This window comes from Musa acuminata, chromosome BXJ1-7 (genome assembly GCF_036884655.1).
Source record: "Musa acuminata AAA Group cultivar baxijiao chromosome BXJ1-7, Cavendish_Baxijiao_AAA, whole genome shotgun sequence".
Classification (NCBI taxonomy): Eukaryota; Viridiplantae; Streptophyta; class Magnoliopsida; order Zingiberales; family Musaceae; genus Musa; species Musa acuminata.
Genome location: NC_088333.1, coordinates 40,821,713 through 40,847,892, shown reverse-complemented (window position 1 = coordinate 40,847,892; position 26,180 = coordinate 40,821,713). Strand labels below are relative to the sequence as shown.

At 39.8% G+C, this 26,180-nt stretch overlaps 3 protein-coding genes and 1 long non-coding RNA gene across 9 annotated transcripts; 3 read left to right on the top strand and 1 right to left on the bottom strand.

Annotated features, from left to right (window-relative positions):
• The first annotated feature begins 2,920 nt into the window (after positions 1-2,920).
• On the top strand, positions 2,921-6,723 carry LOC135679421 (protein kinase STUNTED-like). The gene is made up of 10 exons (XM_065193160.1): positions 2,921-3,525; positions 3,600-3,721; positions 3,808-3,914; positions 4,067-4,690; positions 4,772-5,020; positions 5,122-5,288; positions 5,377-5,453; positions 5,542-5,689; positions 5,836-5,985; positions 6,233-6,723. The coding sequence occupies exons 1-10, from the start codon at positions 3,166-3,168 to the stop codon at positions 6,491-6,493; spliced, it is 2,265 nt and encodes a 754-aa protein (XP_065049232.1). The 5' UTR covers positions 2,921-3,165; the 3' UTR covers positions 6,494-6,723.
• Positions 5,966-7,986, bottom strand: LOC135679424 (uncharacterized). Its single transcript, XR_010515256.1, has 3 exons — positions 7,829-7,986; positions 6,204-7,699; positions 5,966-6,102 (listed from the first exon to the last, which is right to left on the bottom strand). It is a non-coding gene; the product is annotated as an uncharacterized LOC135679424 (long non-coding RNA).
• A 449-nt stretch (positions 7,987-8,435) lies between these two features.
• On the top strand, positions 8,436-13,724 carry LOC135679422 (F-box protein At5g39450-like). 5 transcript variants are annotated; one of them, XR_010515255.1, is made up of 3 exons: positions 8,752-11,019; positions 11,597-12,372; positions 12,475-13,203. XR_010515255.1 is itself a non-coding variant. In XM_065193161.1 (2 exons), the coding sequence occupies exons 1-2, from the start codon at positions 9,186-9,188 to the stop codon at positions 13,412-13,414; spliced, it is 1,917 nt and encodes a 638-aa protein (XP_065049233.1). In that variant the 5' UTR covers positions 8,436-9,185; the 3' UTR covers positions 13,415-13,724. The 5 variants fall into 5 exon arrangements, 4 of the variants coding, with proteins under 4 accessions (XP_065049233.1, XP_065049234.1, XP_065049235.1 ...); XM_065193161.1 differs by lacking the exons at positions 11,597-12,372; positions 12,475-13,203 and adding an exon at positions 13,332-13,724 and having other exon boundaries at positions 8,436-11,019; XM_065193162.1 differs by lacking the exons at positions 11,597-12,372; positions 12,475-13,203 and adding an exon at positions 11,366-11,539 and having other exon boundaries at positions 8,745-11,019.
• Positions 13,725-14,205: 481 nt separating this feature from the next.
• On the top strand, positions 14,206-25,986 carry LOC135679420 (SNF2 domain-containing protein ENL1-like). 2 transcript variants are annotated; one of them, XM_065193159.1, is made up of 20 exons: positions 14,207-14,453; positions 14,531-15,237; positions 16,326-16,456; positions 16,562-16,616; positions 16,834-17,070; positions 17,175-17,230; positions 17,315-17,405; positions 17,725-17,862; positions 17,971-18,048; positions 18,995-19,204; positions 19,290-19,361; positions 20,700-20,780; positions 20,866-20,984; positions 22,570-22,681; positions 23,350-23,418; positions 23,552-23,646; positions 23,820-23,948; positions 25,175-25,225; positions 25,297-25,438; positions 25,517-25,986. In XM_065193159.1, the coding sequence occupies exons 1-20, from the start codon at positions 14,264-14,266 to the stop codon at positions 25,685-25,687; spliced, it is 2,934 nt and encodes a 977-aa protein (XP_065049231.1). In that variant the 5' UTR covers positions 14,207-14,263; the 3' UTR covers positions 25,688-25,986. The 2 variants fall into 2 exon arrangements, 1 of the variants encoding a protein (XP_065049231.1); XR_010515254.1 differs by lacking the exons at positions 25,175-25,225; positions 25,297-25,438; positions 25,517-25,986 and having other exon boundaries at positions 14,206-14,453; positions 23,524-23,646.
• Positions 25,987-26,180: the final 194 nt, after the last annotated feature.

The window sequence follows — 26,180 nt, the reverse complement described above, 5'->3', positions numbered from 1 at the left end:
TAATTTTAACATCGAAAAGATATTTGTTAGGAATGCCCCTCGACTTAGTTCTATAGGGTTCCACCTCTTCGAAGTTGATAGGGTTCAGTCTCCTCAAAATCGAATGAGTTCAATCAAAATTGAATCGTAACAAATATGAAAGGATTATGTCTAAATCTATATCTAAATCGGATAATCAAATTATACACTAATAAGTTTAATATATTTTTTTATTTTAACTATAATTACTTTTCACATGCATCGATTTTTTTTTAATTTTATAATTATTTAATGGATAGATAGTAGGAAAATTAATTTCTTAGCCAATTTTGTCATGATATTTACATTTGATTTTATGTGGATAGGAAAATGATCGATTTTTTTTTTTTTGAAACAGATGAACACAATCAAATTTTCTTTAGCCGATTTAACCAAAATAATGATGTAATGTGTTATATATATATATATATATATATATATATATATGTAATGAGATATATTGAAATATATACAGTCCAACTAAGTTTTTTTATGATATCCGAACATGTAATGAGTATAAATTTTATATTCTTTCCTCTTTATTTTATTAGTTTTTAATTAAGCATATTTAGACAATAAGCTTGCATATGAGAGGAGATGTTAATACTTATAAATATATTAGTATATTTCTCAACTACTAAACATATATTCAAAATTTTAATCAAAAGATTTGTTCTTCTTGTGTTATTCCAAAACCTTTGGTCATCTTCCATCAAGAACTCAGCTTTTGGCATGATGATATGCTCCACAGACAACTTCCACTTTGGTTGCAGGTGCATTGATGAGCAATGATTAGCATTTTCATTCCAGTTTCTTTTGAATGTTGATCAAGCTTTAAATCTCTCTCTCTCTCTCTCTATCTTGCCAAACCACCATCTCAAAGTGGTCTCTCCATCTCTCTCTATCTATGAGCAATGCAAGGAATACCTCAAAAGGATTTGTTCTACTGTAGAAAATGTGTCTTAAAAGTGAGGTTTCACAGTCAAATAAAACTGATAGAAATTTCAAACTGAGTTATCTGCAATTGATATATCAGATACTGTCTCCAAGCTGTCTCTCTTTTGATGAGCTGCTCTCTTCTTTCATCTCCCTGATCATATTCCCAGCAGTAACATGTTCCCAGGTCATCATTCTCACTACAGTATTCATGTCCAAACCAATAAGAACAAACACTCCACACATTTCTAACTTCAAAAAAAAAAAGTATAATTTTCATGCAAGTCTTTCTCCTCATACCTAAATGTTCATCATCTCTCTGACCATTTCTGTTCTCAAAACATGAGCAATGTGCAATCACAGGAACAAAATTGACACACACAGTGCTTCAATCCTTGCAACAAGCCATCATCTCTGACCATTTCTGTTCTCAAAACATGAGCAATGTGCAATCACAGGAACAAAATTGACACACACACAGTGCTTCAATCCTTGCAACAAGCCATCAAAACCAGGTTAAAAGTTAGGATCCACATGACAAGCATTTCAGCAGATGCTTCTTGCAGCTTTTTAAAGAGCAGGACCCCATGTGGTGCCATTGATGAGACACTTGTTTAATTCTCTTAGGACTTAATGCATCAAGCCTCCACTACCTACTCATCTTGATGAAGACATCACTCTGTCTGACCTGCAAGAAAAATAATAATAATACATGAAGCTTACACATGGATAACATTTTATCTGATGTCTTCACTGTTGTCTCATTTTGCCACACACATTTATCTACAAGCTAAAATCTTTCTACCATCATCATGAATCCCTCTATTTGTCATGTGCAGTCAACATTTGAGTGGGTACTGTTAGCTATTGATGGATGGTTGGGACTTAGTAGTCTTTGAAAGCAATCCCAAGGAAGACTGATTCATGTGCTCATTCAAAGAATTCCACCTTCCTCATTTTATATTTTTCATAATGTGTAAGTTGTTAATGTAGCTAATGAAGAACCTAACTATTGTAATCATCATGAATAATTTTTTTTTATTCTAAATTTTGACCTTACTAATAAAATCTTACAATTTAAAAATATTAGTATGGATAAGAATATTGTTTTTTTTTTTAGTTAACATCTAAACTTCATTTGTTATTGGGATTTGCAATTCTTTAAATAGATCATAAAGCAAATGATAAAGACATATTCCTACTTCCAACTGAATGGAAGGTTAGTAATGAAATAAAATATTGACCAAGAATTAATAAAAGATGGGAGAGGAAAAAGTAATCAAGAAACATAAGTTCACATGCAATAGTTTGAGAGCTACCTCTCACCTTCAACCTTAAGCTAATCTCTATTAGCAGTGATGCCAATCAAAATGTATATATGCATGTTGGGGTTATATATATTGTTTGTGATTATTGCTTTAGAAGTAATTATGGTGGGTGTATTCTTAATTTTATGGCACATTATTATATTAATATCAATAGATTTATTATTTTTCTCTTATATTTTCCAAATGAAAATAGGATTTGTAAAAGTTTACTTGGATTCTCCTAATAAATAAATAAAAAAGTATATTAAGTTTAAATATACTTTATCATTTGACCATGTCAATTACCCATTAGAAGATAGAAAGGGTTGACTAACTTAATGACTTGTAACACAAGCAAATCTTACGTTACTTATATCCCTTTCACTTCTTAGTGGTTACCATTACAACATAAAGCTTAGTAGAAAAGAAAACGCCTCCTAATAACAAACCCAATATTGCTATAAACTCTTATCTATTAAGCTTTTAATAATATAATTTATTTTCATAATTATTCTATCATGAGAGTGAAAAATGTCTTGAATTGATTTAATCATATATATATATATAATTATATAATTTTCAGCACTTCCATGTGAATTTATTTGAATTTTTCTTTGCATAAAATATTTGTGGGAAGGAGATTATATGAATAATTTCCATTATGGCAACAAAAAGAAGCTGCAATTAAATCCGGCCATTTTCTAGCTTTTTGTGTGTTCACCGCCTGCTTGAACGGAGAAGGACAAGCCACGAACAAAGCGAGAGAATTGCATGGAAGACTGCAGGTGATGGGGAATTGAAGGTTTGCCATCTCATTCTGGTTCCCCCCACTCCACACTGGGAAGAAGGAGAGGAGGAGGCGGATAGAGATCACCGGAGGCCGCAGCGGCAGAAGACACAAGGCATGAAGATGGCGAAAGAAGAAGCTGCTGAGAAGAAGAAGAGGAGCGAGAAAGATGAGACCTTTGTGGAGGAGGAGCAGGAGGAGAAGGCACCGGAGAGAGGAGGAGGAGGAGGAGGAGGGAAGACTGTTGTGGTTGGCGTTAGAATGGACTCGCAGAGCCGAGAACTTCTCACTTGGGCGCTGGTCAAGGCCGCCGCCTCCGGGGACCTTGTCGTCGCCCTTCACGTCCTATCATCCTCCGGCGGTGGTAGTGCCGCAGCGGCCAAGGATCCTGGTGGCCAGCCCGTCGCCGTGCTCTCTGTCGCCAAGGAACTCGACGCTATGCTCGCCGTCTACGAGGGCTTCTGTAACCTAAAGCAGGTCGCTTCCCCTCGACCTCATAATCCGACCTTTCCCCCCATTTGCATTCTGCTCCTCATCGATTGCTTTGGCAGATCGACCTAAAGCTGAAAATTTGCAAGGGCTCGTCCATACGCAAGGTTCTGGTAAAAGAGGCCAAAGCCTTCGCTGCGTCACTGCTCATCCTCGGGGTCACCAAGAACAGCCGCGCCATCGGGTGAGTCTGTGCCTCCTTTGAGTTCTTTGCTTGCTTCTCCTCGTGCCCAAAAACTCTCTTTTGAGACTCTTTTTGTCCTCTGTTAGGTCTTCTTGGGTCTCCATAGCTAAGCACTGTGCCAAGAAGCTACCAAACGACTGTTCGGTGGTGGCATTGAGCGACGGGAAGATCGTCTTCCAGAGAGAAGCAGCAGGTTGGTTTGTTGCCGGTGTCCATTAGGTTCTGTGTTATGTTCTTAGAGCTTAGTACTGTTAACAGATAACAACAGATCTCAGAAGAAGTCAAGTAATCATCCAACTGAGGTTGACGAGAACAACGATTTGTTCTGCTTGTTCCCCATTGTAGGCCCGAAGAAGCTGAACGATACAGCCTCCGATCCTTCGTTTCCACCAGAAGCTGAACTGAATGGTTGTATCATTTCCCACGCCGCGAATGGCTTATCTGCCGGCAATGGCTCACCAAGAAGCAATTGTTCAATCTGTGCACCTGAATCCGATCCTTCTTCCCTGAACGAGCTGAAGGAGGAAGAGTCATTGGACTTGGTCCCAGTGGAGAAAACTGAAGCTCCCACGAGCAGCACTGCACTTACCATCGTCAAGGATTTACCTGAAGCCAGACCTGGTTGGCCTTCTCTTAGAAGGCTGGTCTTCACCAACAGGAAGAGCCTCTGTTCGGAGAAGCACAAGGCCTCTGTGGTTCAATGGGCAAAGTGGCTACCGAGCCGATACTCGTCTGTGCATCCCGATCGCAAGTCCAAGAAGTCGGAAGGAAATACGACACTCGACCTAGACCAAGAGAGCGGAGCCATTGTGCCAGTTGGGGCCGATCTGCCACCAACCCCTTTTCTTCTCAGTGATGCAGAAGGGAGGCTGCCCGAGGAGTTGGAGTCTTTTCGAAAGAAGTTTTCATCTGTTTGCAGATTATTCAGCTACGAGGAACTCGAGCAAGCAACGTCCAACTTTCTGCATGGTTGTTTCCTAAAATTTGTCATGCATATAATTTATCGTCAATTCATGAACATTTCTAATGTTAGTCGAATTTGCAATGCAGAGAATTTGATTGGAAAGGGCGGGAGTAGCAGTGTTTATAAGGGCTGCCTTTCCGATGGCAAGGAATTGGCTGTGAAAATATTGAAGCCATCTGAAGATGCAGTGAAAGACTTTGTTTCAGAGATTGAGATTATCACCACCTTGCATCACAAAAACATTATTGCATTGCTTGGATTTTGCTTCCAGAATAATAGTCTAATGTTGGTCTATGACTATCTATCACGAGGTAGCTTAGAAGAAATCCTCCATGGTATGCATTTGACACCCATTAATTGCTTATTTTCGTCCTTGATTTGCTTCACTTTCTCTAAATCACATATCTTATTCCTTTTTCCGATTTCTTTTTGTTAGGTGAGGAAGTGAACAAGCATGTTCTCGGTTGGGCTGAAAGATATAAGGTGGCAATAGGTGTTGCGGAGGCACTTGATTATTTACAAGGGGGTGGTACTACTGAGCCCGTGATTCACAGGGATGTGAAGTCCTCAAACATCCTTCTCTCCGACGATTTTGAGCCACAGGTGTTGTATTTTTTCACAATGCATTTCTTATATAGTATTTAGTATTTTGTGTATGCACATGACATTTTTCATCTTTTGCGAGTTTCAGTTGTCTGACTTTGGATTGGCGAAATGGGCATCAGCATCATCTCAACTGATTTGCAGCGATGTTGCAGGGACTTTCGGGTCGGTGTTCTTTCTGTAGAAAGTAGACAAATTTATTTTCTGAATGTTAGATCATAACATTTTTCTAAGATAGCACACCCGATGACAGGTACTTAGCTCCCGAATACATTTTGTATGGAAAAGTTAATGAGAAGGTTGATGTCTATGCCTTTGGCGTTGTGCTTCTCGAGCTCCTCTCAGGAAGGAAGCCCATCAGTTCTGGTTGTCCCAAGGGCCAAGAGAGCCTCCTCATGTGGGTAAGTTCTCCATCGGTTTTGCTTTCCTAAATAAATGAATGAGGTTTAAAAATTTTGGATGTGCATTTACATTGTAGGATTGCTTGATCTTTTGTGACACTAGTCCAACACCCTTTTTCTTATTCTTATACCCCATGTAATTGCAGGCTAAGCCAATCTTACAAGATGGAGACACAAAGCAGCTGATTGATCCACGCTTAAAGAATGAATTTAGTAGCGATCAAGTAGAAAGGATGATCCTAGCTGCTTCACTTTGTGCAAGGAGGCTTCATCATGCACGACCTCATATAACCCTTGTAAGATCTTATTTTCTGCTCAATATACAAATCTTCTTGATAAGTTCTATCATACCGTCTCAAGTAGCACAAAACTGGGGGCTTCGAGAGGTACTGCAACTAGTCATCTTCATAAACCTACATGGAGAAAGAGTAGAGGGTTTTAGTCATGGACTTGAAGCCAATTCCGAATAGGATATTGAAGCTCCTTAACATTCCGACCGCCTTTGCCTTTTTACCTTTTGTCATGAACCATCTTCAACCACAGGTTTTGAAGCTACTCCAAGGAGACGATGATACTGTTGGATGGGCACGGTCAGAAGTTAACGCTCGGGCTGACATGTTAGATGATGAAATGCCAAACCAAGAATCGGACATCCAATCCCATCTCAATCTTGCATTACTGGATGTGAAGGACGACTTGAACTCGATCAGCAGCACCGATCACACATCCGATTCTCTAACCTCGAGCGCCTCTGCGGAGAACTACTTGCAGTGGAGATGTAGCCATTCATCAAGCTTCGACTAATTGGTTCTGAGTGCATCGCCCACGTAATCTGTATAGGGTTTTATTTCTCTAATCTCCTTGGGTTTTATGTGATTACAAAATCATACAGAAAAATACTTGTTGGTGCCTCATTGCATCTTCGATTCCAAGCCCCTCGAGAGTCATCTTCTTTTCTTTCAAGAAATGTCGACAACCTCTCCATTGTTCTCGAACAGAGATGGAGGAACTAATAACAGAGTTTGATTGTTTTATGTAGTATCTAACAAGGATGTGAACACCACTTTCTAAGATCTTGTGTTTAGTTGGCATGTCTATCAGCACTGAACTTGCCACAACTCTTAGTGATCAAGCACAATTGAAATGCTATAACTGGAATGAGACAGGGAGAACTTTGCATCAAGACCAGACAAAAGAGACTACATGAATTAGATTGATGCTCGACTGTTGTTAGTTTGTGATATTCTGGCACTGATCAAAGCCTGCCAGCTGGTCGATCGTCACGAAGTAGCTGATGTGGTGGATGAAGGACAAGTCATCACCTTGTCTGGCAGCGGGGTGACAGTCTGTTGGCTACGGGTCGACCCTAGCAGCCACAGGGGGCAGTGGTCCCCGGGCAGCTGAACAGATCGGCACCCCCCTCCTATCGGCCTCTATGGATGACAACCTATATAGGTAGTCGCTCGTGTCGACCTTATTGGTCACCGAGGTTGACAAGCGGCCCCTCCCCTTTTGTTAGTCTCTGTGGACAATAGACCATAAGGGATCCTACGAACTAGCCATCCACATAAATGAACAACAAAGGGAACTAGCCATCCTTTTATTCCCTTACTTTACGAAGAGCTAATTTAATCGTCGGAATGGTCAAATTGAGAAATCCTTCTTTTGACATTGACTTTTGTGCAAGATCCCTGAGGAGACCGGAGCTCATATCGGATGCACAAAGACCACCTTATTCCCCGTAGCGATCGTATCGCTCACCCATCACGAGGGTTATCGAACGACTTTACACCTTCGGGTCAAGATCGAGCTGTGCCAACTTCTAACCGAGGGCGTCGAGACAGCAACAGTTTGGCACCTCATCAGTCTCTTGAATGGCCATCGGTGCCGATAACTCTTCCCCAACTGCGGAGAAAGCTCAGTCCAAAGCCATCAGCTTCACACTCTCTCTCAAAGGCAAACCACACGGCCACGAGATACTCGGCGCTTGCTTGTTCGGCCCACTGTAACCTAGCCCACCACATGAAGCAGAAATCAAAAGAAAACGAGATCCCGAGATGAATAACGTCAAACAGATGGTGCGCAAGTTTGCATCTCTCGCGTCACCATCAAAGAGCAGTCAGTTGTTGGGAAACGTACATAGACTGTATTGTGGTGTCTTTTAATCACGTCACAACAGCTGAGTTTTCTCTATCATTCCATGGTTTAGTGAGACTGCCGAGTCGTAGACGTGTAAGAATAGCTTTTCCTCTCTCTTTTGGAATATGCTACCGTAGTTTCCCCACTTCTTCGGCGAGGCCTCTTCATGGCCGGAAAGGCATGTAATTGAATCGGCATGCAATAAATATCTCCACCTGAAGAAGAAGAAGAAGAAGAAGAAGAAGAAACAGCATCAAGTTATTTGTGTACAGTAGTCAATGCAATAACTTGGTTTAAATGGATGCCATTTCGGGAACGGGGAAGATGAAGTAACCGCAGTTCATGGTGGTACCATGTCAAGCTTATCCAAATAGTCGAACCCCATATGTCGGAGACGGCGGCAATATTTGCTGGCTACTGTTGAACGAGAAGGAAGTGATCAACAACCCATTAGTTTCTTGGACTTCGAGGTTTCTTCCTCCTCTCTCTCACCTCCCTCACCATGTTCCAGCTGACAAGAATCTCCCTTTTTTTCGGCAGTTGAACAGTTGATATGTGCGATTTCATGTTACCTCAGTTTCATCATCATTGTTGACCTGTGCATCCGATTCCGGTGTGCCAATTCTTCTCTGTTAGCTGGAAATGGACCGTAGTGGGGAGCTGAAAAGATGGGCGGATTGAGATAGACGATGCAAATGCCACTGGTGTGGACGCACACTTGGAATCTGGCCTGCGAACCATCTCCAGCTAGTGTGAAGGAGGAGCTCCGTGTCATTGATATGACTCGCCACTGCATCGAGAAAGCAGAGCATAAAGATCATTTAGATTTTGCAGTTAACTGCCATTGCACGCCGCTGATTGACTAATAGCTCTTTTATTCTTCGGCCTCTTCACCGCTACAGTGTCCGTCACTGTCTGACGCTTGAAGTTTTACTTTGTGAGCCGTTCCCCCACGCCAACGCCACTCCTCTACTGGACATCAGAGAATAACCTCAGAGATTAGTCCGCAAGCGTCCGCCCGAAATGTTCACACCCATGGATTCATTATTAGGCACTGCTTGATGTAGAGCGCTCCTCTTGTGAGCGTCTGCTTTGATTTGTTATCGAGACAAGCGAAGAAAGGTGCCGTCTTGGGCTCTTCCTTGGCTTCGATCGACAAGAGAGGAGAGGAGAGGAGTCACCTTCGCGTGCTTCTTCTCTGGTTTTTTATCGGGACGAGCGGAGAAAGGTGCTGTCTTTATGGCTCCACGGTGAGATAAGGGAAGAAAAGAGCCACCTTGGGCTCTTCCGTGGCCTCTGTTGTAGTTTCCGATAGAGAAGAGAGAAGAAAGGAGTCAGCTTTGGTGTCTCGGGAGCTATGTCCGGCGAGGCGGAGAATTGTGGCTCCGTTCTTTTCCTGGGGCTGCCGGACGACGTACTGGCGCTCATCTCCGCCCGTCTCCGCCCCCGCGACCTCTGCGCGCTCGGCCTATGCTGCCGTGGCCTCCACGTCGCCGTCGCGGCCTCCGAGAAGGCCTGGCTCGCGCAGTGCCTTCGCCTCGGCCCCCCGCCCCACCTCCTTCCCCGGTGGCGCAGGGGCGTCCGCTCCTACGGCGCCCTCTGCCGCTTCCTCGCAGCCGTTGCGCCTCTCCTCGGCATATGGGTGCACCAGAATCCGGAGCTCGGCAACGTCGTCTGCGTCGTGTGGGGCTTCCTCTCCGTCGTCGGCGTCCGCGTCATCCCCCAGGAGCTCGGGTATCTGGGCCTAGACGCCGGGCCTCTCCTCTGGGCGCCGGTTTTCGAGATCCTCGCCGACGCCAATGGCTCGCCCTCTCGCTTCTTCCTCCATGGCCGAGACTGCGGCGAGGACTGCCTCCACCCGGGCTCCGTTCGATCCATCGACTCCTCTTGCAACGTCCTCTTCCTGGAGGCCGATTCCCGTCCCCAAGATTCCGCCTTTCCTCCAAGACCGCTCCATTTGCCCCCCGCCCGGAGCTTCTCTTCCGTTTCTGGATCGAAGGATCCAGATTTGGCAAGAAAATATTCCCGGTCTCGCACCACTGTCGCCTTCCGTTCCTCGGTCGCGCCGCCTCCGCCTTGTTCTTTCCCATCCTTCAGCCGATTGCCGTTCAGCGACCGCCGCCGGCTTCTAGAACTGGTGGCGGCCAGAATCCGCCTCAAGGTCCCCCGGGATCTGGCCGCTGCTCCTCTCTTTGAACGTTCTTCCTTCTGCGATGATGCCAATCTCTTGGCTAATCGAAGGTTGGAGCTCATCGAAATGCTCAAACTTAGCGGAGGGTGGATCGATCGGATGGCGGCAGAGTTAGCATTGAGCTTGACGGAGCATCGGAACGCTGCAAGCAGCAACGCCGTCGACCACCGGACGAGAACTGCCACTGACAAAAGAAGAGCCTTCTCCTCCGTGGCCGGGTACTTGAAACAATTCATGGGCAGGTCTACCTCTCCTAACGTTCCCTGTTCGATTTCAAGAAACGGGAATCCTGTGGGCGGCGGCAAGAACAAGCACGCGCAGCTCCACGAGTTCTTGAGGTCAGGCGACGTGATCGGGCTGAGCTTAAGAGCAACCCACATGAGGGTAACCACGTACAGGGCGTGGCCAAACATGCACGACAGCAGGTTTGCGCTGTACAAGCTCCCATTGCAGGCCCCAATGGCGTGCCAGGAGCACGCAGGCCTGTGGGGCGGCACCTTTGGCTGGCCACCGGGACAGCCCTCCGAGGGCAAATCAGGGAAGGCCTTGTTCTTCTTGTTGCTTTCTTACGAGGAGGTCAACGGCCACCCCCTTCTCATTGCCACCAAGATACTGGAAGGAACCCACTATGTCCTCCATCCCAATGGCTCCGCAATGTTCATTGTGAAAATGGATGAGACCACATCAGAGCCATTCCCATGGGAGACCGACGGCGAATCTCTTCAGGTGGAAGTGAAATCTAGTCACTCAGGGGAGGGGATCGCGAATGGTTACGGTTTCCGATACCCAGGATCCAAGCCTGGCTCACTGTTTGTGCTACAGAATGGACTGTTGGCATTTGTGTGGAAGGAGTCCCAGTCCATCTTGACCTTGCAGAGGGTGGACTTGCAGGAGCTGCTAAAGAAAGGAGAAAGAGTGCCGGTGCTGCCACCAATCGCAAACTTTGTCTATCTTACAAAGTCTTACTCTAACGTTTTCACAGGCTTCCCTATCAACTCAGGTCATTCATCCTCTCCAAACTATGATTAGTCCTGTTTATTGTGCCTATCCCTGTATTTGATTGAGATTACGAGATGATCGGCAGCTACCAAAGTTTTTATGATCTCGAGTTTCCTATGAATCTGTTTGCAGCTATAATCACTTAATTTTGAGTGTATTAGCTTGTTGCACTCTAAAAAATAGTGTAGTTTATTATCCTATTTGACCATGTTTTCATTGGTCTCTAAGCCACTCCATGATTCTGAACCATAGAAAGCTTTACTAGGTTTTCAATATGCTACTTGATGTCCTGCCTGATTTATGTGGTCTTTTGATTTATAGCATTTTGTTCGGCCATGTGACTACAGAAAAAAAAATAAAACATGCTACTGGACGACTGGACTTTTTTTGGAGAAGAAAGCACCGGAGATAGCTGTTCGATAAATTTTTCATGAAATCTTTGTGTGATAAACCATGTAAAATCCAAAAGTTTATATGAGATATCATCCTGTGTTACACAAGTGAAATCCTTGAAAGCGAAAGACTTGTGAGTATTCTCAAGAATTAATCAGTATATGGATGATGGACATTGTTTTCAGAATTATGAGGCCTGAAAGAGTCAAAGTGGCATGTGGCGGAAATAGCTTGGTATGCTTGTGACAGAACGACAAGTCATGGACACTTTGGAAGATGTGGGAATTAAATAGGCAGAAGTTGAGAACGACGGCAAACAAAATGAGGCATAAGAAGAGGCCTAAATGGAAATCTGTAAATTTCCTTGTGAAAAGCAAGTCTACTTAACAATTTCAGCATAGGATGTTGTCATCGGTATATATAGATGATACAGCTGATACCTGTTTTAGAATTATGATGATGCTTGAAAGAGTCAAACTACCATGTTGTGAGATTAGCTTGTTATCCTTGTGGAAGGATAGTCTGATGAAATTCTAAAAATGCAGTATCGTTGAGAAAAATGACAAAGAAAGTAGTATTGTTTGAAACCTAAGAAGCAGCCTCACAGCTTGAAGTGTCTGCACTCTTTATTGATCTGTTTGTAAAAGTTACACTTAACAGTTCTATACTTCTTTGAGATGACTTAGTGCGAGCATCTGGTGACGCTGGGAGAATCTCATGGTACAACAAGTGGGGAAGCTGGTAATATTTGCACATGAATAATATTTCATGCACATGAGAAGCAACAAGTAGAAGGAGAAACATATTCTGAGAAGAATTCTGTACTCTCTGAAAGAGAATTTCCAACGTGAACTCCAATAACTAATCCAGCAAGACCTCCAGGTTTGGACAATAGAAGACGTACGAGCTTTGGATCGAAACTTCGGAGTTATGAGGGTCAATTAATAGCTAGTATGATCAGGTAGAAATATCGTACTAGGAGTCCAGATATTAGATTGAAACTTCTTGTAAAGAGTTATAACTGTGAGAAGTAACATAGCTTGTTTTTCTGTTGTGGGTTTAGGTGAATATTCGTATTGATGTTATTGGCCTAATTGTCATGGAACTGGCATGTATAAGTATCTACGGCTGCAGCTGCAGAGTCAAGGGTTGGATGTGTTTGGGAGAATAACAGAGCCAAGGATGCACAGAGCACGAAGACCATATAAAGAACTTAGTCTGACAGAAACTATCTATAAGTTGGATGCAGGAAAGTCGTATGGAGGAAGGTTAAATAAAAGAAGCTTGATAGTTTTGGGAAGTATCAACTTTCACATACATGAGATCCAGTTTCGGTAGCAACCAACATCTCTCAGAGCTAGTTTAGCCAGAATGTGTTATATTGCGCTGCTATGCTTAGCGTTGTTACTAAATACCATGTTTGGAGTTACAGAATGTAGTGTTATTACAAACCTTTTTGGTCGGCTGCTCGAAACTTCACAGCTTATGCCAATGTTGCCTGAGCTACAACAAGGTTTAAGCGTGCAGGACGAGAATAAAATCAGATCATCTTTCATGCTAGAAATGAAGTCCGACATTGTCCACCATTTTGTTGCTGGTGTTGATTTCATAACCTTGTAATTGTTTTTGAGAGGCACCGTACATAGCATAGATATGCGTGGACAAGATGACAAGGTAACGAATACAAGTAGCCTTCTTTGATCAGTGCTTAAATATTCTGTTCAACTGGAAAAACTCTTTCAGTCATGTGACATTATGTTGGTAGCACTTTTATTTCAGTCTGTTCTCCTGCATGATTTCACAGTTCATGCGTCATTTAGTGTTCTTCCTGTGGCGGCACATTTCGGTATGTCGTTGATACAGTACCGAGTAGAACACATGAGAAGTCAGGAAAAGGCTAACTGCTATCATCTTGTTCAGGTTTCTGCTGTGAAGCAAGGAATGACAATGATTCTGCTTCTGGATACAGATTCTGTTCCGTAAATTATTTGATAAAACCTTGATTTCTCGGAAAATGATTTGGTTCTTGCCAGTGATCCTGCACTGATCCACCATATTGCAGTAAGTGTTCAGTGTAGCTGTAGGTGGCTCCCTTCTCCGGAATCAATGTGGAGGATGAAACTGCAACTAGTGTTCAGTATCATTCTAGCAGAGCTTTTTGTTGGCACTGCTGCTTCTGTGGATGTCCAGTTTTCACTGGCTAGCTATGGTTAAAGAAAGCAACTTCTTCAGCTCCAGCTGAAGGGAGCATGACTTGTGATCACCAGTGAAGTTTTTTCTGGAAATGCTAAGGAATGGATCATCTTACATTCATCTCCTGCAAATGTGTTTTCATGTCTTGGGATCAATATATATTTATGGTTTTGGATTGAACAGAAATCTTTCGGTAATACCGCAATAGTTATCTTTTACATCTCTCTTTTACGTCTCGGTCCCTATCCTTTCAAAAATTATATTGGGATCTTAATATACTTTTAATTTTTTTAATTTTTAATTTTATATAAATTATTTTTAATTAAATTTTAATATTTTATTTTTATAAATATATAAATTTTAATATAATTTATTAAAAATATATGAATCGAGATATTAAAGATAATTAATTATAGAAGATAATATGTAATTAATAATCTTGTTCATTCTTATTGTTCTCATGGAGAGGATAACATATGATACCACAATTTCATTGTATATTAAGATATGTATATTAAGCTATGATATTAATCCTCAAAGTCTTTTGCTAATATCGGATTTTAAGATAATTAATAAGGAGGAACGGATTGGAACTTTGAATTTGCAGCGAGCGGCAAACCGATGTCTCGACGCCGTCGATACCCCATAAAACTACTTATATGCGCTCCCCTCGTCGCTCTTTAAACGCCAACGTCTCCTCCTCGGAGGCCAAGAAATCGATTGCAGCGCGAAAGGGGAGAACAGAAGCCCCTCTTCTTGTTCTAATGGCGGAGGAGAGGAAACCCCTTAGCCTCAACGAGCGCAACGCGCGCCTCGTCCACGACCTCTCGCGCTCTCGCCCTCGCTCAGGTAATGATTTCTCGCAATCCCACGTCTTCCGATGGCATCTTCCGCGGATGGTCATTTCTTTTGGGGATCTTGATCAGAAATTAGGGTTCGTAAGATCAAGATCGAAGGCCGGCGGCGGCTTTGCAAGATCTCCTCCTCTGCAGACGCCGAGAGCCCGGATGGGAAATGGTTGGATTCGCCTCCCGGGGAGAACGATGACGGCGAGAGTATTCGCGATATCCTTGATGATCTCACTTCCCGGCTGGATTGCCTCTCCGTGGAGAAGCCGAAGCCGAGGTCGAAGCCGATGGTCCGCGAGCCGGAGCCGGAGCCGTCCGTGGAGTATGAGAGCGCCACCTCCTCGTTGTCGCCTTCATCGGTTCATTCCAGCCCCGGTGTCGAGAAAGAGGTTATCGAGAAGGGAAAAGAGGTTAAAGATAAAGCGGCGAGAGTTTTTACTTTGGATGATGATGTGGAAGGGAGAGAGGAAGAGGAGGACGACTGTGTGGTTTTAGGAAGCGGTGGAAAGAAGCAGGCGCCGAAGGGGGAAGAGAACGAGGGTGAATCGGGTGACTTTTGGAGTGATGACGATGTGGAGGATTCGGGTCGTGATGGTAAAGATGGGGATGACTTCACTATGGCTGGCAGTGGCACCGGTAAGTCGAGGACGTACAGGCTTCCCGAGAGGATTTTCAAGATGTTATACCCGCATCAACGGGACGGTTTGAAATGGCTGTGGACGCTTCACTGTGGTGACACAGGTGGGATTCTTGGGGATGACATGGGGCTTGGCAAGACTATGCAGGTGAAATGTTGGATCTTCATTTTCTTGGTTCTACTTCTATGAGCTTCTTGAGAAAGGTTTACATTTCCTTGTTTTCCACACTTGTTCAATTTGTCATGCTACCTTTGTCTTATAATTGTTGAGACTTTACGGCTTTGTTGTTGTACTTCTGTCTTATGATTTGTGCCTTTGCAGGTGATGTGTGCTCAATGTCATACTTGGCCTTCATAGGATCATACCTTATTGCTTGACTTGTTCTTAGCTGCTAGTCGTCTAGGTCTTGCATTCAGCTTGCTTATTGCTGGAGTTGCCATGAGTAGGAGATTGACATTTTCTTGAAATGAGCAACTATCGTTTGTGAGTTAATTTAAATAATTGATTCTTTAAGAAATCACACAGTTCAGATGTCTTTTGTTAATTATTTTCTCATTGCTATGTCCGAAACAGGACATGATTGATGTCCTTATGATTAGACCTAAGGATGACCACTATCTGTGTTAAACTGTCGGCATGCGTTCTATTTTCAAAAGATTTTCTGGCTTAAATGCAGTGTCAGGCTGTGCATTGACCCACTTCGGACCTCGGGTTGGCAAGATCCTCAAGCGCTTGGCGTCCCTTCTGCATTTAAATTATTTGCTGTAGTTTTATGTATATATTAGGATCAAACATTCTTTTTATGCTATTTAAGGAGATTTAAATAGCTTTCTGGACCATAGGCATATGACAATCGTTATGGAGCATTTCAGGTTCTCCGGAATAGGTATAGCTATGCTGGTCGGCTGTGTGGAGTTTAGTCCACGTTCTTTTCCATGTTGAAGCATTCTTTTGGTGCTACCTTTTTATCTTCGTATACTTTTTTAAATTTATATCCATCATTTCCCTATTCTTTGATATTGAAATCATTAACTGCATCTTTTTACCGCTATATGATTGTTCAAGTTGGAGCTATATGTGTATAGACACATAATTAAAGGTCTTCAAAGTAGACCGAACTTTGAACAATAAAAGTTTGACTTAGATGTGCAAATGTGATATATTATGCATTTTTATTTAAAATGCATTATAAAGCCTTGTGAAATGCTCAGGTTATGATTTGAAACATTGTTCAGGTTTCTGCTTTCTTGGCTGGACTATTTCACTCTCGCTTAATAAAGAGGGCATTGATCGTTGCTCCAAAGACACTTCTTGCTCATTGGATGAAGGAACTATCTGTTGTTGGTCTTAGCGAGAAGATTAGGGAGTGAGAAACTGTATATATGGTTTCTTTTAACATTTGGTTTTACACATATTGTTAATACTCAGTACATTCTTTTCCCCTTGTTTGTTTAAATTTCTTCTAATGTAGCTACTCTGGAACTAATGCAACAAGCCGCCGCTACGAACTTGAACATGTGCTTAAGGTATTGATATAAATTATAATTTTCTTCTAAATTTGCACTGAAATTCTTATCTTTATTCTTTATTTGGAATATTTGCTCGAATGATCATCCTTGCTTATCTATAGATGTCATATTCATGATCTACAAATATAGGAATGTATTCTAGGTCCCGCAGAAATCTCTTTAGGCCTATCATAGACCCTTGGTTAAAATTTGATGACTCTTCTGCGTTTTGCAGGAAGGTGGTGTACTTCTCACGACATATGACATCGTACGAAATAACTCAAAAGCTATAAGAGGTGATTGGTTTATTGACGGAGATGAAAGCGAGGAAGACAACTTGTGGGATTACACTGTGCTTGATGAGGGACATATCATAAAGAATCCTAAGACACAAAGATCGAAGAGCATATCTGACATACAAAGTTCTCATCGCATCATAATTAGTGGAACCCCAATTCAGAACAATCTAAAGGTAATACTTATTTGGTTTACTCCTTATGCTCGTCTGTTTTCAAAGTTCTTTTTTAATATCTTGAGTTACGGGCTTCCTGATAGCTGAATTTTGCTTTTTGATAGGAACTATGGGCATTATTCAATTTTTGCTGCCCAGATATCTTGGGTGACAAGGATACGTAATGAACTATACTTACTGCTTAATGACTTTTCTTTTTTCTTTGTAGCATTGATAAAATCTGACTGCTGTTTGTTTTCTTTAGGTTCAAAATAAGATATGAAAACCCTATCCTTCGTGGAAATGACAAAAACGCTTCTGACAGGGAAAAACATATTGGTTCCACTGTAGCTAAGGTAGGATTTTCCACGTTGGGAATGGGATCTCCATCTTATCTTTAGTAATCTATTTCATTCTCGGAGAATCATTTCCGGAGAATACTCAACCTGTAACTTCCAGACACCCGAGTCAAAAACATTTTCTGTTCTGGTTTAGATGATCATACACAAATTGTGTTTTAAAATTAAGCTCTATCATACTGATATTGCTTTTGTATAAACACATAAACACCTGAAATATTTTCATTGTGAACATGAGCCTCATTATGACTTTTATTACATGCTGTTTTGTTTAGGATTCTGTGACTACGATATATATGATTTTTCTCATGTATAGGAGCTAAGAGAGCGAATAAAGCCTTACTTTCTCCGTCGCTTGAAGAGTGAAGTATTTTGTGAAGATGATGGAGCTAACAGTGTAAAGCTCTCCAAGAAAAGTGAGATAATTGTTTGGTTAAAACTAACAGCTTGTCAGGTACTTCTATTATTTTCTTCACCTCTTTGTTTTTAGTTCTTTTTTTCCCTAACTTTACCTAGCCACCCCCCCCCAAACAACCCCAAAAAAATGTTCTTGTGGATGCAGAGGCAACTTTATGAAGCTTTTTTGAATAGTGAGCTGGTTCATGCGTCAATGGAGGGTTCACCCTTAGCTGCTTTGACAGTAACTATCACCACTTTTGTGTCTCGTCTAAGCTAATGTTTTGCTAGAAAACTTATTTTCTGCTGTTCAATTAAATTAATGTTCTCGAGCTTCTTTTTCTTTTACATGTATGTTCTGCACAATTTTTGACCTATCCTTTTTCCCTTTATCGTTACAAAATTTTTATTGAAAGAATCATCCTTCAGAAAATTTTGGGTGTTCAGTTATCTTCTCCATATGGGTTTTTTTTTTTTACAGTTCTTCTGGTGTTGTTTTCCTGAACCCATGGAAGAATGACTATGAATTGTATTAAAAACAACTTCTTTATTTGATATTTTCTAAAAAGCAAAAAGCAAACATTCAATATCTTAAATGTCAATGGAACTAAATACTAATTAGCACTTGTTCGTAATATGCATTGATATCTGTAGACTATAGTTTATTTGAAGCTTTGGTGCCTGGCTTCCATTCAATTTCTTTTAACCTTGTTCTCGCTAGATATGGAGTATATAGTGTATTACTGTATCTTCATGCAGGAACCACCTCGATATGGAGTATATGTCCACCTTCAAAGTGGAAATCTTGTGGGTTGAACATAAGGAAACAAAGCAACTTGTAAAGAGTGTGCAAGAGTAGATGCTAGGTCTTAACAGAGTGAAATTGAATTAATTCAAACTTGCTGATTGGTCCTTTGCCATTGCCAGTTTGCCACTAAGATGAGATTTCTCATAACCTAATAATAAATTCTCTCAGCCACTTTTCTGTAGAAAATGATCTCTTGTGGTTTGCCTTTTCCCATTACTTTATATGCTACATGTTTGGATTTTCTTTCTTGTATTTAAAATAGTAAATGCATAGAAGTGATGCTAGGTGAATACTTGGGACTTTTTTTTATTCTTTGATATTTGTTTTATTGCTGCAATATCTTTTTTAAAATCTGACCAAGTATTGTTGTCTTTGGAAATAGATATTGAAGAAAATATGTGATCATCCATTGCTTTTGACCAAGAAAGGTGCTGAAGGTGTACTTGAAGGGATGGATTCAATGTTAAACCGTGAAGAAGTCAGCATTGTTGAAGCTATGGCTATGAGTTTGGCAAATATGACTGACCAAGATAGTATTTTACAAATAGATCATAACATGTCATGCAAGATATCTTTCATAATGTCTTTACTGGTTAGAACATTGTCATTATTGTTAGTATATTATGGCACACCAAGAATGCTTTTAGATTATCATATCCTTATTTCTTACCTTGCAGGAAAATTTAGTTCAAGAGGGACATGTAGTACTCATCTTCTCACAGACTCGTAAAATGTTGAATCTTATTCAGGTTGTTTTTCATAATCTGCTACTAATTTTTGCTTGTTGAGATTGATGCTCTGTATGATTAGGCTACTTTTCCAGGCCTATTAGATTCTTGGTAAGGATGGTTTTAGTTGTTGCACTAAGGATTTAAATCTCAGTCCCTTACCTATTCCTTAATCTGTCTATGATATGATACTGGTGCATCAGACAGTATACCAACATGTATCATTCGCTCGGTACCATTTTATGAAATAATAGAAAAACTGACTGAATGTATGGTATTGATATCGAGCTTTATGTTCCAATGTTGGTCAGACTAGTAAATACTGTTTCATGCCATCAGTAGGTCCAGATTTGGAAGTTTGGTTGTGATTAGCTTCAGTAGCACCTATTAAATGTCAATTTGTGGAACCTTACTATCCAGATTGAACATCGTTGTGTATGTCATATTGTTGGATGTTTAATCATCTATTTTGTAGAGTGTTGCTGCTTTTTAGCAGTTTGTTAAGATCTTCACTAGCTTCTTATTGTATGAGTCAATTTCTGGGTGGTTTTTAGCTAATGATAGGTAAGGATAGCTGTTAGTACTATGTCTTATCTATTTATCAATTCGACAGACAATTAAACGCAAATTGAATGATTTTGTCTGGGATGTTTTGCACTGCCTGATATCCTAATTGTACTGGGTTTACCAGATGGTAAGCCTACCAAACGGTATAACTTTGATTTTTTTTAAGAAAAATTGATAGCTATGACAACTATCTTTTTTGTCACTCTTCCTCGTCCAGACTCTCTCTCTCTCTCTCTGTCTCTCTCTCTCTCTCTCTATCCCTCGTGTTCCTCCTCCCTGTCTTATCATTCCTCCTCCTCCCCTCTTTTCTTCTTTCTCTACAGTCTGGTACTAACCCAGAATGAGTCAGTATGCTGATTCACACTGATACCATTTATGTATGGTCATCCTCCAGTATCAGCACCATATGAGATTTTAAACCTTGGGTCAAAGTGACTTTTTATAAGGCTTTTATAGGTTTGGTGTTTTTAGGTGGCATAGGCAAAATATAGAACTATTGATGTCAAATTTGTCCAATAAAAAATTTCTAATAGCATTTGATTTGAATTTGTTTTAGATTTTTCTTGTTTTGGTTATAGTTGACAGGCATAGAGGGTCTTCTAAGTTAGTAATTTTAGTCTGTCATGATGTAGCTTCTCTCCCATTTAATAGCAGGGAGAAGAATTTCCCACAGCATAAGAATATGTATCATAATCCAAATGTTGGAAAGCTCTTGTCGAACAGTGGACTTTAGATTGTAATTTTACCTGCAATTCGTTACAGCACTTCTTTTATTAGTTTTGTTCTATGCAGGAAGCAATTACATGTGAGGGTTACAAGTTTTTGCGAATTGATGGTACTACAAAAATTCATGAGAGAGAGAGAATAGTCAAGGTTGATTCATCTTTTTTGAACAAATGTATCATCTTTCATGGTTTCTTTTCTGCATTATGTCACTAGTACTGTTTCTTGTTTTTAGGATTTTCAAGAAGGTCCAGGAGCTCCAATTTTTTTATTGACATCACAAGTTGGTGGACTTGGTCTTACACTTACTAAAGCAGATCGTGTTATTGTTGTTGATCCAGCATGGAATCCAAGGTCAGTCGGACAGCTTATATTTGGATAATAGTTCTTTGCGTAAACATATCAATTGTTGATCTTGTCATCGTATATTTGTTTTTTATTTGAACTTATGAGTGTGATGACCCTTTGTAACTTAATGGGTGAGCTTTGGTATCATGGTAAGGTTGTCCTTTGTGATGTAAGGCTATGTAGGTTATCCCTCCTCAAACCACACGTTAGCGGAATGTCTTGTGCACTGGCGACCTTTAGCATACTGGTCTTTTTAGTTAGGTTCTTGTTTCATATTTAAATAATTCATAGTGGTCAAGTTCCAAATGTTGCATGATGATGTTGTAGCTAAGTTTTCTGAATTCATAATAAAGTATAATATGCATTTGTTTTCTTAAATGGATTATGTGATTAACATCCTTATTTTAAATGCTATAAATAAGTTGTAATTTAAATGCATGATTTGGAAGATGTCAATTTGCAAGGTCTTGAGATTAATCCTGTCATCATCTCTTACCATTTGCAAACATAAAAAAAGAAGGAAAAAATGGAATTTGTGCATATATGCTTTTGCATATTGCCACTATGTGTCATGCCTTGTGAGAGCGTCCCTCTGGAACCTTTATGTGAAGGGTTAATTGGCTATTATAATGCTGCCATTGGGATATCATTAGTTCTGAGGAATAGCAAATAATTATACTCTTGCAAGGTTTTCTTGGGTTGAATAAAATCAAATAATTCAGAAAGATAGAGTGACATATAAATGAAGTCTTCGGAGATTTTTGTTTTTATTAGGTTTGTTCAACTTCACAATAATAAAAATTGTAGAGAGGTTCTTGTGAATACTTCTTATTGCCCTTTAACAGCCATGTAGAGTTATGTAGTTGTGAAGTTCTGGAATGTGTTTGTATTCGTAGAACTGATGTGTGTTGTGTTCTTTTCTAGTGTGTTTCACTTAAAACTTTATCATGAAAAGGGGAGATTCATTATGCATGAATTCATGTACCATTCTGAAACAATAAACAAATACTGTAAAACTGGTTTTTTGCCTTACAAGTGTTAGTCATCTGTTGTTAATGTTTTTAGTTCTGCCAAATATTCATAAGATAGCCTTTAAACATGGTTGGTTGTTGTTCCATTTGCGAGCTAGATGTTCTCTGTGCAAATTTTCCACTTTTTTATTTTGTGTTTACATGTTACGGAGTTGTTATTAATTGAACTATGTAACTAATATCTTAGAATAGAAATATTTTTCATGTATAGGTTCTTGGGAATTTTGCTAGTTATATATGTATCGGTTAGATCAACCACAAAAATTTCTTACATTTGTGAATTATTAGTTCTGGTTCTTACATTGGCTTCATGAAAGGAGGAAAAAAATTCTTAGTGAAATTTTCATTGTGCTACTGTTTAAGCTGCCTGTAGCCACCATGTGCCATGTCAATGTTTTTTATGGGATTTCTAATATGCATTTTATTTTACTTCAATTTTTTTCCAATGAATATTAATTTTTTCCCTCGTTTCTATCAGAGTGGGTGGAAGGTAGCAATTATTTGATTTTTTTTTCTTGGTTTTTTTGTTTAAGTTTTGGCTTTCTTTGGCTATTGTGCAGTATGGATAATCAAAGTGTTGACCGTGCATATCGAATAGGGCAAAAGAATGATGTCCTTGTCTATAGATTGATGACTTGTGGAACAATTGAAGAGAAGATTTATAAAATGCAGGTCAGACCTTGGAATCTTGTTTCCTTTTACTGTTTTGAATGTGTTAATTAGCTATTCTTTGTCTTATGATCACTCTTGTTTCTTGGATAATATCCCATACAATTTTCAGTGATTATAACAAATTGTTTCGTTATGTTTCAAGCAGGGTCTTCCGTACCAAATTGTACCGCCCGGTATGGGCGGTACGTACCGGTCCGACAGGTTGTCTGTACGCGGACCGCCTGTTACCGGTCCGCGTGCATTATAGCACTGTAGCAGTGCTACAGTACTTGACACACCTGGGTGTACCGCTCGATATACCGTACCGTACCGGTACCGAGCCCAGGTCGAAATATCGGTATGGTACGGTATTGCGAACCTTGGTTTCAAGATTAGTTTATCGATCATAACAGTTACCTTTTTCACTACTTTATCTTCTTTCAATTTTCTTTTCATTGTCTTATTCATATAAAATTTTTATGCAACCCACTGTTGTGTCTGAAGAGTTCTAACTGTATTGTTATATTCAAATTTGTAGTAATAACTCGATCAAAATGGTTCTGATGATGCCTGTTTTCAGCCACTTTTTGTTTGAGATATAAGTTCAAAAGTGCCAAACCTATGCTGACAAATAATTTGTTAGTCTTGTTGCTGATTTTGTACTTTATTAAAGTCAATAAATATTGCAGGTCTTCAAGGGTGGCTTATTTAAGACGGCTACAGAGCACAAAGAACAGACTCGATATTTCAGCCAGAAGGTATTTTCAGAAAATTTTGTTAAATTTTTTTCTTTTGATATGAAACTATTAAAATGTCGTACTGCAGTCCCTCTATAAATGAATACTTCTTTCATTTTGTAACAGCATGTTGATTACTGTATATGGTATATAGGATATTCAAGAGCTTTTTAGACTCCCAGAACAAGGATTTGATGTTTCACTCACTCAAAAACAGCTACAAGAGGAGCATGATCAGCAACATAATATGTACTGATTCTTTTCAGCTTCACAGTTTGACGAGCATGATCAGCAACATAAGGATTTATGCTGTCATCAACTAGTGATCATATTTTGATAAATCTTCAAATTTTGGTTTTTAAAATTTTACAGACACATGGATTGGTCGCAATTTAATAGTTCTCATGTTTCACATTTGTCAGGAATGCCTATTTGATGAAGCATATAGAGTTTCTACAGAGACTAGGTATTGCTGGTGTTAGCCACCATAGTTTGTTATTCTCTAAGACTGCAGCGGTGCCAACTGTTCATGAGAATGACAAAATACAAAGGTCAGTATTCACCTTACTTGTCATAGCACTAGCTTACTTTGTCTTGATATACAATTTCATGCATATTTGTTCCATGCTTGAGTTTTCTTGGCATAAAACTTTTAATATACTGATATTTTTTTCTGATATCGTTACAATGCCATTTCATATCTGTGCCATGCTTGAGCTCACTTTCCTATGGTTATTCATTATTAATTCATTTTCATGATGATATATTTTAATGTGCTTAACTTTGTCCTTGCTGATTGGTGGCGCTTCTGATCACTTATGAATAAGGATAACTATAATTACAAATAATTATATTTTTGAAAATTATGACATACAAAGTTCCTTTTAATGTTATAGGAAAGTGTATTATCTCATTGTTTAACATAGATTTAGTTTGAAATGAGTCGCTATCTCATATTTGTGACTGGAGTTCAAGAAGTATATTTTTGTTGGTAATCTTATATTTTAAACTAGTATTATGTAGAAAATTATAACACACCAGTTTAGTCATGCATAAAAAATGAGAAAAGAATTAGATTGGTTTATAAAAATTGCTTAACTTGGTCCTAAACATTTTGGTTTAGTATTTCTGGATCAGTGATTCAAACTCAACAAGTTGAGTGGTGAGAAACAATATTGTAATAAAGATCAATAACCATATGGTCCATGATCTGTTGCATTCTTTGGTAGTACTGTTGCTCATTTATGATGCCCTTGTTCTTTGTCATAATTTTTAATATGACATATATGCATATCAAGGACCAAATAGCTGACAGATGGAAATTGATGATGTTCCTAAGCTGTTGATTTTAAGATTCTTCCAAACATGATGTACTGGGCCATTGCACAAAGTCATCAATACCATCAGGCACAAAGCTACCATCCTATGTAAGGGAATGTAAAATGACAACTTCTAAATATATAATCGACTATTTTTTCATATTTCATAAAATATCTAGACATTAATGGGGATAATAGATGTTTCTACAAACGGAAACAGAAATATTTTTTTTTCCCTTTTCATATTTCATTAAATCCATTTTTGATGATTGGTCTGCTATAATTTGCAGTACAGAGACGCTAGTTATACATAATATTTCATCGTCATGATACGTGCCTTATTCGTTTAATGCAGTTATGATGACCCTTAGCATTGAACATATTTGAGAATGTAGTTGTGGAATTCATCAGTACTTTTTCTTCTAAGGTTGACTGTATTAACCTGTTACTGTGTGCAGTGTTATGGGGAACAAAATCGTGAGAAATTCACAGTCTGGCTGGTCCAATGGGTATTATGCTCAACTACAAAGTTATGGAGAACATGTCTTACAGACATGCTAAAGTATTTCTTTGTTTACAGGGCTGAGCATGCGTTCAATCCAAACGATAAGGAGTTCATTTCTAGGAGATACACTCCTAAAATTTTGACAAATTCATCAACGGCCAGTCCAGAAGATATAGAGTCAAAAATTAAACGCCTCTCTCAAACTCTAGGAGACAAGGTACAAGTAATTTTTGGTAATTCGGGGTAGCAATATATGACTAGTTACTCATAATCTGGTTAAAAAATTGGGTCATAGGCATTGGTCGCTAAACTACCAGATAGTGGAGATAAGATCCGGAAACAGATTTCCGAACTCAGACAACGGCTTCAGACAGTTAACAATGCCTCTTCAATACGAAGGAAGGAACCAGAAGTAATTAGCATAGATGATGTCACGGAGGAGTTGAACAAAGTCATTTTGATGTGATTGTGTTTTCCTCATCATTTTATGAAATATTTAAGTGATGTACTGCATCACTTTATTGCCAAAAGGTTTTGATTATGTACCATATTTAAGTGATGTACTGCATGCATCACTTCTTTATAAGGCCAATTTGCTTGGCGGCTCTTTCTTTAATCAGATCTTGTGTCACGGATTGAAAGTTGGATGTTTGGCCTCATGTTATCCTCCTCAATTCTAGTTAGTGAAATTTTATTATTTGACATTAGAGGTGTACTTTCTGTATGGCTGACATGTATGAATATGATATGCTTTTCTGATAAGAACATGATCAGATTCGAGGGTCTTTCTTTTGCGGGTACAGTGTACAGAGAACGCATACCCTTAAACCATAGAAGGTCACGTTACAACCAGACAAGAACTTAATGAGGTACAGAAGCTTTCACCATCGAGCCAGCTAATACCGTTGCCTAACATTACAGTTGCTACATTGATGTGATCACTTCCACAATATCACATT